The 15,287-nt window shown below is 50.5% G+C and overlaps 2 protein-coding genes across 3 annotated transcripts; one reads left to right on the top strand and one right to left on the bottom strand.

Annotated features, from left to right (window-relative positions):
- Positions 1 to 287: 287 nt before the first annotated feature.
- Positions 288 to 10,320, bottom strand: TBXT (T-box transcription factor T). 2 transcript variants are annotated; one of them, XM_054492246.2, is made up of 8 exons: positions 9,831 to 10,320; positions 9,058 to 9,322; positions 8,194 to 8,328; positions 7,289 to 7,350; positions 7,095 to 7,156; positions 5,061 to 5,237; positions 3,469 to 3,598; positions 288 to 1,223 (listed from the first exon to the last, which is right to left on the bottom strand). In XM_054492246.2, exons 1-8 carry the CDS (start codon positions 10,034 to 10,036, stop codon positions 950 to 952), a joined length of 1,311 nt encoding a protein of 436 aa, XP_054348221.1. In that variant the 5' UTR covers positions 10,037 to 10,320; the 3' UTR covers positions 288 to 949. The 2 variants fall into 2 exon arrangements, with proteins under 2 accessions (XP_054348221.1, XP_054348222.1); XM_054492247.2 differs by having other exon boundaries at positions 5,061 to 5,234; positions 9,831 to 10,206.
- Positions 10,321 to 10,535: 215 nt separating this feature from the next.
- Positions 10,536 to 13,586, top strand: LOC129038815 (uncharacterized). Its single transcript, XM_054492248.2, has 4 exons — positions 10,536 to 10,589; positions 10,796 to 11,026; positions 11,118 to 11,198; positions 12,488 to 13,586. The coding sequence occupies exons 1-4, from the start codon at positions 10,545 to 10,547 to the stop codon at positions 12,506 to 12,508; spliced, it is 378 nt and encodes a 125-aa protein (XP_054348223.2). The 5' UTR covers positions 10,536 to 10,544; the 3' UTR covers positions 12,509 to 13,586.
- The last annotated feature ends 1,701 nt before the right edge of the window (positions 13,587 to 15,287 follow it).

Raw genomic sequence — 15,287 nt, forward strand, 5'->3', positions numbered from 1 at the left:
TTCATCTTGATGACATCAGTATGTTCTAGGTTCTGTCTTTATCCACATCATCCATGATTCAATGTTGAGTAAATCTCTTAAAAATTACTTAACATCTTTTAAATTGCTGTGGTAATTAGCACTAAGTCTACGCAAATTTCACTTCCAGTTTTGCAACTAATTAGATACAATGTTAAAGTTCTTAATAGATTAAAATGCTTTTTGGGGATAAGGTCTTTACCACCAGCTACAATAAACAGTAAATACTCACAAAAGGAGGGGCTTGACTAATAACTGGACCAATCACATTTTGCATATTGCGTTTATTTTGCAGAAAATGCTTTCTGCTGATTGTCTTTGGCTACTTTGACAAAAGAAAAATAGGAAACAGTTATAGTTTAACAACACAAGAGATTAGCTACATATGCTTAAAATACACACATTCTAGCTGGCAGAGCAGTCAAATTTTCAATTCAACTAAAACCTGCTGTCCTCAACTATGATTTTATTCTGTCCTTAACAGCTCAACTCCAACTACTTGAAAGCAACAAGGAAGAAGATTAAGAGTGTGCTTTTTATCTCACTAAAGTAGGATCGGTGGAGTTTACAAATTCTGGTGTACCAAAGTTGCCAATACACTGTATGAGAAATAAACCAAAAAAAGTTTCTGGACCCTGGCAAACATTTTTTCACTGTCAGTCAGGCTGGGCCAACTGCATCATCTCCACAGTTGGGTTCATCTGGAAGCCACTTGGGACAGCACCGCTACTGCAGGTGTGAGCAAGGGATGCTGGGGCTCTGGGGAACAGCGCCGTGTGCTCCTCCGCTGCTTTGAAAAGGAAGTTACTGAGGCTGCATTTCCTTCCTTAACCGGTGAGACTGCCACTGGGTACCTAGTAGGTTAATCCAGTCACCACTGGCTGCCACGACAAAAAGTCACCGCATCTTTCGGGACCTGGGCCTTGCTGCTTCACATGGAAGGCGGCGACACAGGTGTCCATGAGGCTATGAGGCGGCCTTGGGCTGCAGCGTCGTACTGGCTGTCCACGATGTCTGTGGCCGCAGCCGCCCCTTCGTACAGTGGGGATCCCGAGGAAGAGGACGCCGAGACCGGGTGGGTGAGGGGTGCGTAGTGCGCGGGGGAGCCCCGAAAGAACTGGGCCCCCAGCCCGTTGGACACGGCTGCTGCCTGGGAGCCCGGGGTGACGGCGCCGTTGCTCACAGACCACAGGCTGGGGTACTGACTGCAACAGAAAGACACCAGTGAGCAGGGCCTGGGCAGGGGCTGCAGGCCAGCTAAGGACGGAAAAACACACCAGAAATCTCATTCGGAGTGACTGTGTAATATGACAGTTTTTTTCTTTTAAACAGGTCATTTTCTCCAAATTATTAAAGGACTCACAAGCACATTCTGTGATGTATAGAAGTTATTGTCGTATCTATTAATAAGAAACAAAATCATCAGGAAGATGACTGAAAAGATTATTCACATATTCAGAGCTCATGAAAGAGCGCCGTTAAGTTTCACTACGAAAGACTCAGACCAGGCCAGCCGCAGTGGGTGACGCCTGTAATCCCAGTACTTTGGGAGGCCAAGGCAGGTGGATCACCTGAGGTCAGGAGTTCAAGACCAGCCTGACCAACATGGTGAAACCCTGTCTACTAAACATAAAAAATTGGCTGGGCATGGTGGCGCATGCCTGTAATCCCAGCTACTTGGGAGGCTGAGGCAGGAGAATCGTTTGAACCCGGGAGGCAGATGTTGCAGTGAGCTGGGAATGCACCATTGCACTCCAGTCTGGGCAACAAGAGCAAAACTCCATCAAACAAACAAACAAAACAGAAAAGAAAGACTCAGACCAGTAGTTTTGCACTCTCATTCGGAATAAAACTTTTCAGATATTCTCAGTCAAAAGTTACTGAGGACGGGCTTAAGTGCACACGCTTTTATTTAGCACAGCGCACCCCCACCACTGCAGTAATTCTCACCATGAAGACCAGCCTCTCCTCAAACACTAAGCAGCAGACATTCCTTACAGTAACTCCAGTACAGACACAATTCCCTGCACTTTGTCCTGCTCAGTACATAGGTGTGCTAGCATGGTGCCCGGCAGCAGGAAAAGCACCTGGCAGTCAGACTAGGAAGCCATTCCCAGTTCCGCCTTTACCTATCTGTGTCGCATTACACTTTGCCCGAGACTCCTTATAGGCTGTGTTTCTCAAGGCATAAAATGAGGAAGGTGGAAATGACTATTGAATTCTCCAGTCTAAGCACATGGAAGTGGATAGTATTCAATTATGGTAAGATTTTACTTTGGGAAATAATCTTGTCTTTCTATAAGTGAATAATGAGGCCTTATGTTGTATCACCATACTGTTTTAAACAAGTCTGAGTTAATGAAGGCAGATTTTTATGCCATTTTACAAATGAAAGCTCCAGGTTCTAAGATGCCCAATTAGAGCCACACTGAGACCCTTGGGTGGGGCCTCTGTCAGCAGCTTGCAGTGTGCGGGTCATCTGATCGGGTGCAGGCTTCTGGGGCGATGCTCTTGGAGCCCCTGAAAGCTTCGCTTGTTTACGCATTGTTGGTCTGTTTCTAACCGCAGGCAATTGAATTCTTATTATGAAGGAACTGTTTTCTAGACAATAATTAAGATTGCAGGCATATTTTGGTATTCTAGAAAATGAAGTGCATTGCCTTTGAGGTCAAGATCACTTAATTCCAGGCTCGCTCTGCTTTGAGCTGGTCCAATCATTTAATATCTCTGGCCCTCCTTCCTCCCTGGAAAATGAGGGTTGACTTCTAACTTTGGTATTGTAGGTTTTTATATTCATCCTATGAAGAAATGTAAGACATTTAGCAGCCTGCTTGATTTGTAAGCCTTTCTTCCTCTGCATAACTTGCAAATTGGTAACAAAATAATCATCATTGTTTACCAGTTACCTAGCACATATATAAAGATTTCGAGCCTGTATCCACAGAAAAGCCAATAAATTCATTTCCTTAATTTACTAGCTCTTGTTGAAAAAGGTTCTGAAACGATCTCTTTAAGCTCTACCTACTGACCCCAACAACCCTGTAGGAGACAGGCCAAGGCTGGGTTATTTTTTTACCACCTTCCTTTTATAGGTGAGGAAACTGAGGCTCAGAGAGGCTAAGAGACTTGTCCATCATGTGAACCAGTAAGTGGCAGAACCAGGATGGGGACCCTGGTTTCATTCAGGGATGGGATAGCACAGCTCCCATTCCACACCTGGGTTGTAAAGGAGCCCAGTCCTTGCAGCAAACAGACTGCAAACAGGAACTCGGCAGTCATGTCACCTGCAATCCCTGGGCATAGCTGGATAATAAAGAATTCTAAATAAAGACCCAACCACCCACGGGGACCAAGGAGAATAAGGACTAAGGGCCCATAGGAATGGAAACAGCGTGAAGTCACAGGCAGAGCTCCCAGGATGCTTTGCACCACATCCTGGACATACATTACCTGGAGCTGGTAGATGGGCTGGCATTGTGGCTCATGGGGAGCATGCTGGGATGGGCAGACATTCCAAGGCTGGACCAATTGTCATGGGATTGCAGCATGGATAAACATGCAGGTGAGTTGTCAGAATAGGCTAAGGGGGGAAGGTAAGAAACTGCAATTATAGATGGTGTCTTCCAAGAACAACAAAGTACAGTGAAATATCACCAATAACTGAAGCTATGTAACACTGAAAACAAAATGTACATGGGACATTAACTGTAGAAAACAATCCATTAGTCTACTTACATGGTTATCAGGGGCAAGATTTATTGCCAAATGTATGTATTTGAAAACATACCCTGGTAAACCCAAGCTCTTTCCCTTATCATCAGATCAGTAGATGCCCTGTAGACATTGAATCTTACAATCACTGACTTGGAATTACTTATCTTTAAAAATAAATATAACTTTACCCTGCCTTTTTTCCAGTAATTACTTCATAAGAATGGGTGATAGAAACCATTACTCCAGGCAAAATTAGAAATAAGATCTTCCTGCCTCGGAGTCTAGCCTCTGGTTGAACAAGTCCCAATGACTTCCTAACCCAATAAGGTCCTTTCATTTCAAATCAGCTTTAATTGCTTAATTGTTTTATGGTGTTCTTTAGCTATTTTCCTTCTTTTGGAGCCAGACAAAATTAAGTCTAGACATATACAGTGTTATAGAGAGAATTAGGCCAGGGGATCTTTATGGTCTATCCCAGTGTTCCTAATATTGGAGCATGCATCGGAATGGCCTGGAGGGCTTTTAAAAGCACATGGCTCACGCCTGTAATCCTAGCACTTTGGGAGGCCGAGGCGGGTGGATCACGAGGTCAGGAGATCGAGACCATCCTGGCTAACACGGTGAAACCCTGTCTCTACTAAAAATACAAAAAAATTAGCCAGGCGTGGTGGCGGGCGCCTGTAGTTCCAGCTCCTTGGGTGGCTGAGGCAGGAGAATGGCGTGAACCCGAGAGGCAGAGCTTGCAGTGAGCCAAGATCGCACCACTGCACTCCAGCCTGGGCAACGGAGCGAGACTCCGTTTCAAGAAAAAGCACACATTGCCGGGCCCCACCAAAAGCTGCTGCCTGTCAGTCTGGAGTGGGGCCTGAGACTGTGCCCACTCTCGGGTGTTGCTGAGGCTCTGGCCTGGGCACCGTATTTGGAGAATCACTGGTGTAGTCAGGAATTCTTGAGCCTGTCTGCTCCATCACTGTCACTTTAGAGAGGTTCATAAAAGACTCAAACCTGGGCTCTCCTCCTAAGGATCGACCATGGTTCTGTGGAGAGGCTCAGGAATCTGTCATTTTCAAAACCTGGAGCACCAGCTCTAAGGCCCATGCAAGGATGCAAGCCTCTGATCTGGGTCTCCGTGGTTGCTCCGCCAGCGGCGGCGGTGGCGTAGACATAAATTGAAGATCCTCTCTTGAGCTGCTAAAAAACTGGGCTTGGGTGTGGGTTCCAGAAAACCGTCTCTTTTTTTTTAGATTCTAGACCCGTGCAGAATGCCTTTCCCAAAGTGGTCTTGCAGCCACCCACCAACCCCTGGCAGAATGAGGCTTAGGACTCACTTGGAGAATTGTTCCGATGAGCATAGGGGCTGGGGTAGGGTGAGGACCGGTGGCTCCTCAGGGCTGGGTACCTGTCACAGCCGTGCGTGGAGGGGAGGGAGAGGGCACCTCCAAACTGAGGATGAGGATTTGCAGGTGGACACAGGGTGCTGGTTCCAGGAAGAAGCCACCCCCCTGCTGTGAGAAAAGAGAGTGCTGAGTAGTAACCTGCATTAGTGCTCCCTCCATCACTCCAGAGAGCAGAGCCCAGGCCAGGGACTCTCCCTCCATCACTTCAGAGAGCACAGCCCAGGCCAGTGACTTCCCACCTTCCCCTCAGGGGCCCCTGATGGAGGAAGCACCCTGAGTGTCTCATACTTAGGACACAGTCTGCCTCACAAGACATTTGAGGCCATCAGCCCCACACTCACTACCACAGGTAACCCAAGGCTTCCAATCCTATGTGTACCTGAGTAAACCCAGGAGCCTGGCCTCAGGCAACCTAAGCTGTTTCCTCCTGAGAATCCTCTGGATTGCTTTGAGATCTACTATTCCCCAAGGCAGGTCAGCTTTCCTCCACTGAGCGTGAATACAATGTAACCACAGGCAGAGAGCAGGTGAGAGACGCTGAGAGAGGTGGGGTGGTGCTTAGACAAGTATGCCCTCCCCTTCTCCTCCAGCCACCCACAGAGACTTGGGAGCTGCCTTCCTAGCTGGGGGTAGACCCCTTTACTGCTCACTCTCCTGGTTTAACCTCCCCCCATTCTCCCCAGGAGAATCAGAAAGTGCTTCCAAGACTCCCCTTCCTTCCTCTAAAACTACAATTTCTTCTCCACTCATTTTTTTCTCCTCTGAGACTGGGAGTTTCATTCTGTCACCCAGGCTGGAGTGCAGTGGTGTGATCTTGGCTCACTGCAATCTCCGCCTCTCAGGTTCAAGGGATTCTCATGCCTCAGCTTCCCAAGTAGCTGGGATTACAGGCGCCCACCACCATGCCTGATAATTTTTGTATTTTTAGTAGAGACGGGGTTTCACCATATTGGCCAGGCTGGTCTCTAACTCCCTGACCTCAGATGATCCATCCAGCTTGGCCTCCCAAAGTGCTGGGATTACAGGCGTGAGCCACTGCGCCCATCCTCTTCTACACTCTTTAAGCTTTGTTGTTTTGATTGAGAAAAAGCAACCCCTATTGGGACAACTACTGTGGCTTCAATTTCCAAACTACTAACAATTCTCCAGGCAGCACTGGAAGGAAGGGTGCAGACGTGCCCTCGCTGCCCAGCCGGCCTGGCCAGAGCAGTGGCTCACTCTACTCAAGTGACTGACCTTCTGGTTGTTCAATCAGCCTAGGAAATGATGAAAAATCTACAGAATAGAAAATGCCTGTGTAAGGAGGAGTGTGCCCTGTTGATTCATCCAGCCTCTTGACCAGCCAGCGCTACCGCGTTCATTGTTTAACATCTCCAAGTAACCCTTCCTCGGGTGGAGAGGACGGACTAGGGTGAGACAGAGCATTTCTCCCAACAGATGCTGCTATATAATCCTCTATCCTGCACTCTGACTCCTGGAACTCCTAGAGGCAGCTAGACTTAAATCCAACTCTCTCATCCTCAGAGCCACAGGGGTCGGTGAGACATTCCTAGAACCAAAGGGCTGAGGAAAAATTTTGTTCCTAAGCACCATTGGAAAGATGGCTCTTCAACCATTAACGAAAGCCTCAAAGAGGATGTAATGAGCTAGATTCTCCTGTTGCCTAATACAGGAGAGTCCAAACACCCAGCTAGGTCTCAATGATCCACCCCAGGCATGATGGCAGCTGCCTCACGGAAAAACAAAAGCACCCAGGAGAGTATACACAGCCCCGATTAGAGCAGAGGTTAGATGGGCAGCACAGCTTCAACATCACAGGGCCAAGAGCCTTGCATGGCAAAAAGGCAATCTTACATCCCAGGCACACCCAGAAACGCCCTTGTCTTCTCCATCTCCACTTCCCAGCTCTCAGCAAGTCTAGTCCCGATGACGCAGAATGACATGACAGAGTGCAACAAACCGTACATTGGGAGTACCCAGGTTGCTGGCTGTCTCCGGGTTCCTCCATTATCTCTTTGTGATCACTTCTATCAAAATAAAAAAAAAAAGTATATCGAATTTTCAAAAATAAGGAAATTCAGAAAAGAGTATGTGCAGCAATATTTCATCTTTCTGCGTACTTCTTTGCCCAAGGGTATTTATAGTTAGAATTCTCTCACCTTTCCTTTGCATCAAGGAAAGCTTTTGCAAATGGATTGTACTTAATTTTAAGAGCTGTGATCTGAAAAACAAGAAATTGCATTTACTAGTATATTCCCTATTAGCCAGGGGATTTAATTTGGCACCAAGAAACTGAGAAATGCCAGTACCACTTTTAAATATTCAAATATAATCAGACTTCTTTCCACATACAGTTTTCTATTTGGAACTGAAAATAGCTGAGTAATTGTACAGAGTAGCACGCTTAAGAAAAATTTTCAATGTCAATGTTCTGAGTGGGATTCACGATAAATTTAACCTACTACTAACAATGTTCCATGTGTATAAATCAGAAATAGCTGAAAACACAAGCTGGGGCTGCTTAGGAAATAGAGACCTGGAAGTTCTAGTTTTCGGTCAACGTCAACACCAACAACGTATCCAACTAATCTCTAATGTGCAGTACTTTGGGGTTGGGCTTAGGCGTAGATTTACAGGCACCTATGCAGTAGCTTGTATCTAGTTGAGTCTTCACACTGCAGAGATTTGAGGGGTTGCCCCCCACCCTTTGGGGAAGATTTCCAAGGAAGGACATGCCCCTCTCTCACTCAAGTCTTGTTCTCAAGAAATTCTCACACCATTTAACCTGAATGCTTTTTGGATCTTTTCATTTTGAGCATTGAGAAGTTGCTTCTAGTTTTAAACACTTATAAGGAGAATTCAAGGGGAAAATCTTTGAACGGGGACTTATTTTAAACAGTTCTCTCCTGTGCTTCCATTTCAAGTTCCGGAATATTATTTGAAAGGGCAGAAAGCCTTCCTCTCAGTGCGGGTTAGCGCGTCTCCCCGCTCCTCCAGAATCTCCACGGAGCAGCACACCACACCGCAGCACACCGGGAAAGCGATCCCCCTCTCTCCTTCTCACCTCCTCGTTCTGATAAGCAGTCACCGCTATGAACTGGGTCTCAGGGAAGCAGTGGCTGGTGATCATGCGCTGTGGACCCCCAACTCTCACTATGTGGATTCGAGGCTCATACTTATGCAAGGAGTTCAGCATGATCTGAGGGAGACAGATACAGAATTGGTGGCACTGAAAGGCCTGCGTTAAAACAGCAAAACATCCATTTCTCCAGGATGCAGAAAGTCCTCTGGCTCCCAAGAAAGTGTCTCTGCTGTCGGAGGAAGTGGGGTTCCGCCAGGGAGGGCTTCTCCGCGGTTTATATGTGCTATTCCCACAGCTTGTTTGGAAAAGGGATGTGAGATGCTACACACCATTAAAAGTAATGAATGCTCATCACAAAATCCTTTCACCTGATGGAATAAAGTACTAAGGCTTTCAGGAAGGCTATAGACATTTTTAAAACCCTGAGCTTGTTTGCAACTTGCCTAACCTGGGGTCTTCCAGGAACAATCTCCGACTAAAGAATGTTCTTTAGCAAAGCACGACTTTACAAGTTTGTTCCGACTCCACGCAGTAAGTACTGTGGCGCATGTTTAAATTTAAATGCGACTTTGCCATCAAGGCTGATATCTTTTCCATCCCTAGGAGAGTCTAGGGCTAGACACGGAAGTTCCCCCAAAGCTCCAGACCTTCAAAGGGGAGTGTTCCCGCTCCCCGTTCGCCAGGCGTGGATGTTATCAGCTTAGTATAAACAGCGCTAAAGGCCTTATTAGAGAAGGCTGTGGCAGTTTCTCCAGGACAGACGTCGCCTTCCCACAACTCCCGTGCAGAAGGCGCAGGGCGGCCCCTCCTCGCTGGTCCCAGACCTGGCGGGCTCCGCACACCTACCTGGCCCCCTCCGTTGAGCTTGTTGGTGAGCTTGACTTTGCTGAAGGAGACCGGAGCCTTCATCCAGTGGGCCCCGAAGTTGGGCGAGTCGGGGTGGATGTAGACGCAGCTGGGCGCTTGCGGCTCCGGCTTGCCCCCCGGCACCCATTCCCCGTTCACGTACTTCCAGCGGTGGTTGTCCGCCGCCACGAAGTCCAGCAGGAAGGAGTACATGGCGTTGGGGTCCAGGCCAGACACGTTCACCTTCAGCACCGGAAACATCCTCCTGGAAAACACGGGGCGGGCGCAGGAGGACCCCGACACTGACCAGATAGGCCGGAGGCAGAAGCTAGCACAGAGGCCTCAGTTATTTCGGGGCACAGAGGAGCCCCCTGGGGAACGTTGAAGGGTGACTCCCAAGCTGCTCGTTCCCCGAGCCCTACCAGGTCCAGGTGGCCTCGGGAGGCAGGGGAGGAGAGGACCTGGCGAAGGGTTTCAGTGCAGGAGGCCACATCCCGCCGGGACAGGCGGGACCAGCGCGCGTCTCGCGGGTCCCGGGATGCCTCCGAGGTCGGGACCTCGAGGTGCGCGTTCCTCCTCCCCAGGCTTCCGCGGAGAAAGCCCCAGAAGAGGGGCTTGTAGAAATGCACTCGAGGGAGTTAACCAGAGCGGGAACAAACACAAATCCCTCCTCCAGGAGAAAAAGGGTTCGACCTCCGGGAACTTGCCAGGCCCCCCAGGGTGCCCAGGCGCTGCGGAGCGCGGCGAGCGCGGGGCTCCGGACGCGCACCCACCTGCCGTTCTTGGTCACGATCATCTCGTTGGTGAGCTCCTTGAAGCGCAGCCACAGCTCGCTCTCCTCCAGGCCCACGCGCAGTTCGCGCTCGGTGGGGTCGCCCTTCTCGCTGCCCGCCTGCAGCTCGCTCTCCACGGCGCTCAGCAGGTGGTCCACTCGGTACTGCAGGCTCTTTCCCGCGCTCTCGGTGCCGGGGGAGCTCATCCTCCCGTCCGGCTCCCCTCCCCGCCGTCCCCGAAGCCCAGACTCGCTACCTGAGATCCACCTTCCCCGCTCTTGGCCGCCGCCCTTCCGAGAAAAGGGGCCCCTCGGACCGAGACCTGCGACGGCTCCCGGGTCCCGACACAGACCCGGGAGGAGGGCGAGGACCAAGACTTGGGGGGAGGAGACGGGGGACAGAGGGGTGGGGAGAAGTTATTCCACTCGAACTCCCCAAGGCTCCACTAGTGTAGGTCTCTGGGGACCGAAATTCAGTGCCCTCCCCATAAATAGAGCCGCGGCGGCAGCGCTGGGGGGCTCGGCGGATTGGGCCGTGCACGCTTTGAAGTGCCGGGCAGCAGCCCATTGGCCGAGAGCGGCCATATCAGACCCAGCCGGGCGGGTCTGGGAGGCCGGGGGCCAACAATGGGCTCCTGCACGCCTGTTTCATGTAAATCCTGGGCCTCAGCCCTGCGAGCCCCAGCCCAGCCCCTACACCCCCGCCCTTCCCCAAATGTTTGCACCTCCATCAAAGCGGCGGGGCAAGCTCCGGAGGAAGGTAAGCTGGACGCCCCGGCCCGCCCCAACCCGTCCCAGACGGCACTTCCGCGAGGGGCCGCCCGGCAGCCTGCGATGCTCCCTGATTCCCGCGCGCAGGGTCCTGCTCGCTTTTCCACCGCGCCCGGATCCCGCAGCCGCGCCAGCCTGGAACGTTCGTGCAGCCTCACCTGTCCCCGCTCCAGGCGCGCCTCCCTCCCCTCCCAGGGACGAGCGCATTTGGCCCGGCTTTGGGATGCGCCGCGCTCGTCTCGCCGCAGTAGTGCTGTTCTCGCGCCTCCGATGCCTCAACTCTCCAGTCTGGCAGTTTCCGGTGCACCTGTCCCCACACGTCCCTCGCCCACGGAGCCCCAGGCGGCGTCACGAACACCCAGGATCGTGGATCAGCCCGCCCCGGCGTCGGGTGTCCCCGCGGCTCTCACCATCTGGAAAAGGAAGGTCCGCGCGCTGAGAGGGAAATGGACGGAAATAAGCAAAAGCAAAACGACCCCTTCTGGGAAGTGTCCTCCTCGCTCTCTTATAAAAACAGGACTTCATGCCGAGGTCTGCGCGCGCATCGAGTGTGCCAGGCGTGTGCGTGGTTTCTGCTGTGTCATTGCTTTCGCTGAAGGTGGGAGAGGGTCGGGGCTGGCGGGGTGGTCCCGGACTAGCGGGACTCGGGGCGCTTTCCCCGCCGGGCCCAGCGCCAAGCGGTGTCGGCAGCGGTTGTTTTATTACCTTTCGGTGAGAACTTCCGCGAGGAGAGCGAAGGAGAGGTGACAATGAGCAGGAAATAGTTCAGTGGGGTCTCTTTAAACAGTAACATTCCTCCTAAAACGGGAGCCCAGGAAGGGGGAAGGAGGCAGAAGCTCCCCATTCCAAGGCCTGGCTTTGCGCTTCTGCACACCTCGCCTATTCGCTGGACGAGGGCCTGGGGTAGCAGCCTCTGTTTCCCTGTCTCCTGAGCGGGCACCCCAGCCCCAGCCCCTCTAGAGAAAGCCAGCGCATCGGGAGGGCAGCGGGTTCAGAGGAGTCTTGCGCCCTAGCAAGGGGGCTTTCCCGCGGACAGGGTATCTGCGCCCCGCGCTAAGTCTCCCCTGCTCCCTGCCCCCTGCCCCTCGCCCAGCCCGGCTCGCTCCGCGGTCGGGAATTGCTGGGGAAGCCGCCGGAGGGATCTCCGCCCGGGACTCGAGGGATCGACCCGCCTCGCGGTATGCGGAGGGCCCCCAGGAGCCAGTCCCGGGGAAGGGTGCCTGCCGCCCGTGGGGGACAGGGCTCCTTCTCTCCCTTCTCCAACTTACACCGAGGAGTCAGGAAGCCGGGGCGTCTTGTCCCGGTCCGCATTTCTCATTGTCTTTTGATGTCTGGGATGCATGGATATTCCCAGGGGACTGACCCGAGGGGGGAAGTTTCCTTCTGGAAAGAGGCACCAAAAGGACCTCATTTGCTCCTGACGGCGGACCATCCTGACACGCCTTCACTGGCCCATAGGGCCCTGGGCTTTGGGGGAGAGCGTGGTGCGTGTCACTCTCCTTACTCCGGGTATTAAAATGTCTAAGAGGTCATCGCTTTGGCCCAAGGCCTCCCGAGGATAGGATAAAAGGGAAAAGTGGAGGGGAGGTGAAGGAGGAACGAGGGTGGGTCCCAGGCAATTGAGGGCCTCGGAACCCCAAGCACGAGAGCGAAACCTCTTCTGCGGCTTCAGGGCAAAGGAGTCCCGAAGGCCGGATCCCTCCCCTGAGCTCGGACGGCTTCGCGGCTGCTTTTCCCACAGTCGGGAAGCGCCAAAGAAGACTGGAGGGTTTAACAGATCGCTCTAAAACTGTTCCGAACAGGAGGGGCACGGCCAAATAAGAATACAACTTCAGCAGGAAAGAATATTCCGTTTCTAACATGCGTAATAAAATTTCTACTCTCCAGAGAGAATGTCTGAAGCATTGAAGAGTATGACCCAGGAATTGAACCACCCAAGTCGGAGCAGGTAGAGGTTGGAAGTCACCGACTTTGGCCAGCACTTGTGTAGTGTCACCTGCCTTCACTTTCTAGCGTTTATTTTTCCTCCTCTTTCTGTGGCTGATTTTCTGATCTTTGTTCCTGGGTTCCCAGGACCAGGCCCACTCCCTCCGCCTTTTCAGCGAAGGCTGCAGTGCATGACAGTTTACAGCCAAAAACTTCCTCCAGCCCGGCTATAAAGAATTCCCAGTTAATAACAATGTGCTTCCTTGGGAGGAAAGAGGGGCTGAGGCACCGACAGCTGTTTCGCTCCCAGGGTCTATCTCTTCTTGGGAAGCCCAGCCATTCAGAGAAAAACAAGACAAAGCCTTATGGCTGGGCCTCAGGGTGCAACTGTCCCACCGAAAACGTGCTTGAAACATTTTATAAGAAAACGCACACACACACCCCACTCAACTCCCAGAGAGGGAGTTTTCCTGGGCCCAATCCCTTCTGAAAAAGCAAAGCCATTTATCTTTAGGAGCAGGCAACAATGAAGCTGTAACAGGCTCAAGGAGGGGTGGAGGACAGCCTCACGTGACTCTTACCCCACCCTCTAGTCCCTTTCTTTCTGCAAGAAAAAAATGAATTTCTTTTCTGATTATATATGTACTCCTTGTAGAAATATTATATATGTATCTGTCTTCATATATATGTAAAACAGTCACCCACAGTATCTGTGGGGGATTGGTTCCAGGACCTACAAAGATGGCAGAATCCAGGGATGCCCTAGTCCCTTGGCATGGTGTTTGCATATAACCTATGGACTTCCTCCATGAACTATAAATCACTTCTGGATTACTTATAATACCTAATACAATGTAAACGCTATGCAAATAGTAGTTATACTGTATTGTTTTTTATTTGTATAATTTTTATTCTTTGATTATTGGGGAGAGGGAGTTTGGAATGTTTTCTATCAATTCACCCAACCACGGATATGGAACCTGTGGCTATGGAGGGCTGGCTGTATGTTTATCTCTCTCTATGTATATAAATGCTAACCTCAAGCACTAAGCAATGTTCACATTTTGGGGTGTGTTTCTCGTCTTTTTTTCATTTTGTTCTTCTCATGAGCTCCTTCTCCCACACTGACTAAGCAGACTGAACGCAAACAGTCACAAGTTCTACCTTAGAGATAACAGCCGTGTTTCATGGCCAATAATTCTGCCACCAATTGGTTTATTTGTCTCTCCCATTAAAAGAAACCCAATGGCTTTTGTTATTGCTTTCAAAGGTGTGAAACATAATTCTTTAGACTCTTTACCATTGAAAAATTTTTAAAGCCCATTGGGTTGTTTGGGGTGGTTGTGGTTTTGTGGGAAAGAACAGAGACTTGGTTTTTTAAAGTCTTCCTCTCAGGACAAGGATCCCACCCTGTGCACAGCCGGCCCCTCCCTGCTGCTCTAGGGAGAAGGCTTCGTGGTGTGCTCCCTGATCTGCAGGGAGGGCTGCGGCCATGCGGGGTAGATGCAGGGACTACTGTCAGCCTCAGGCTGCGTCTCAAAACCAGATCCCATCCAAGCTATTTTTTCGGAGTCAGTGGGCTTTGTCACACATGACAGTGTGTGGTTGTTTTAGTGACAGGAGTTCACACATTAACAACAAACCAACCTGCCCAGTTGAATGTTTGGGAATATAACAATCCCAAACATTTGTCGTTAAAACTCTAGTGCTTCAGCTCCTATCTCTTTGGAATTCAAGGTTCCAGAGGAGAAATTGGTGGGCTGCTGGATTTTGATCTCTTCCTCAGTAGAGAAGGGTAGCTTGAGTTTTTCTGCCCGGATACTTAATTTTTTCAATCCCTTGTGGACGATACGTTTCTGGGCGATATGTTTCAGTGGGAATCTGCTGATTTTGCTTGGCATGCAGAGAAAGCCCTTTCCAACTCAACAAGTCTCTTTAGTTCTGATCGGTATGATGGTGAGTACTGTTTCCACTTCAGGGGTTATCTATACTTCCAAATCTGAGGATCCTTGACTATTCTCCCACCTCCTCCCCCTGTGTTGTTTCAGCTCTTAGATCTTTCTGCATATATTAAATGGCTTGTGAAATGTTTTTTCCACACCACTCTGTCAATTTCCCTCCATGTCACTTTTGGTTTTTACTGCCTCCAATGCAGATTTTATTTCTCTGTTGTAGCCTCAGTTTTCTGGTAATCCTTATTTCCTCCACGTCCCTTGTCATCTTATTCCATGGCCTTCTAGAGCAGCCTTTTTGCTCCTTAATGTCCTGTTTCTGCTTCTTAGAGGCCACGGTTCTCTGCATCTTCTGGCGCTTATGGTTTATTTTTTCCCAAGGCTGCTTTTCCTCTGTGTCTTCTGAATAATCGCTCTTCCCGCTTCCCTTTCAGCCTTTTCTGGGAGTCTCCACAGTCTTTTCTTCTCCTTCCTCCCCCTCTTACATAGGGGTGACTGCCCAGCATGCCTTCTGCAGGGCTGCACTCTCAGGGGCCCTGGATGGATGCCCCTTTCACAGCCACCTTGGGAAGACAGAGGTGTGGAGCCTGCCTTATTCAGGGTGAAACCAGCCCTTGACTCGTGGCAGGGGCTGAGCAGGCCTTTGCTGAGTGGCTGCTTTGGCAACATGGAAATGCAGTAGCATGTCCATCTAAGAAGCAGCAGTAGCACTGTACTCAGATCCACTGGACATATGCTGCTGAGCACTTTCATCATGAACAAAATATCAATCCTTCACATTTACTAAAATGCAGAATGCCTCTGAAACT

The sequence above is a fragment of the Pongo pygmaeus genome, chromosome 5 (assembly GCF_028885625.2).
Source record: "Pongo pygmaeus isolate AG05252 chromosome 5, NHGRI_mPonPyg2-v2.0_pri, whole genome shotgun sequence".
In the NCBI taxonomy this organism is placed as follows: Eukaryota; Metazoa; Chordata; class Mammalia; order Primates; family Hominidae; genus Pongo; species Pongo pygmaeus.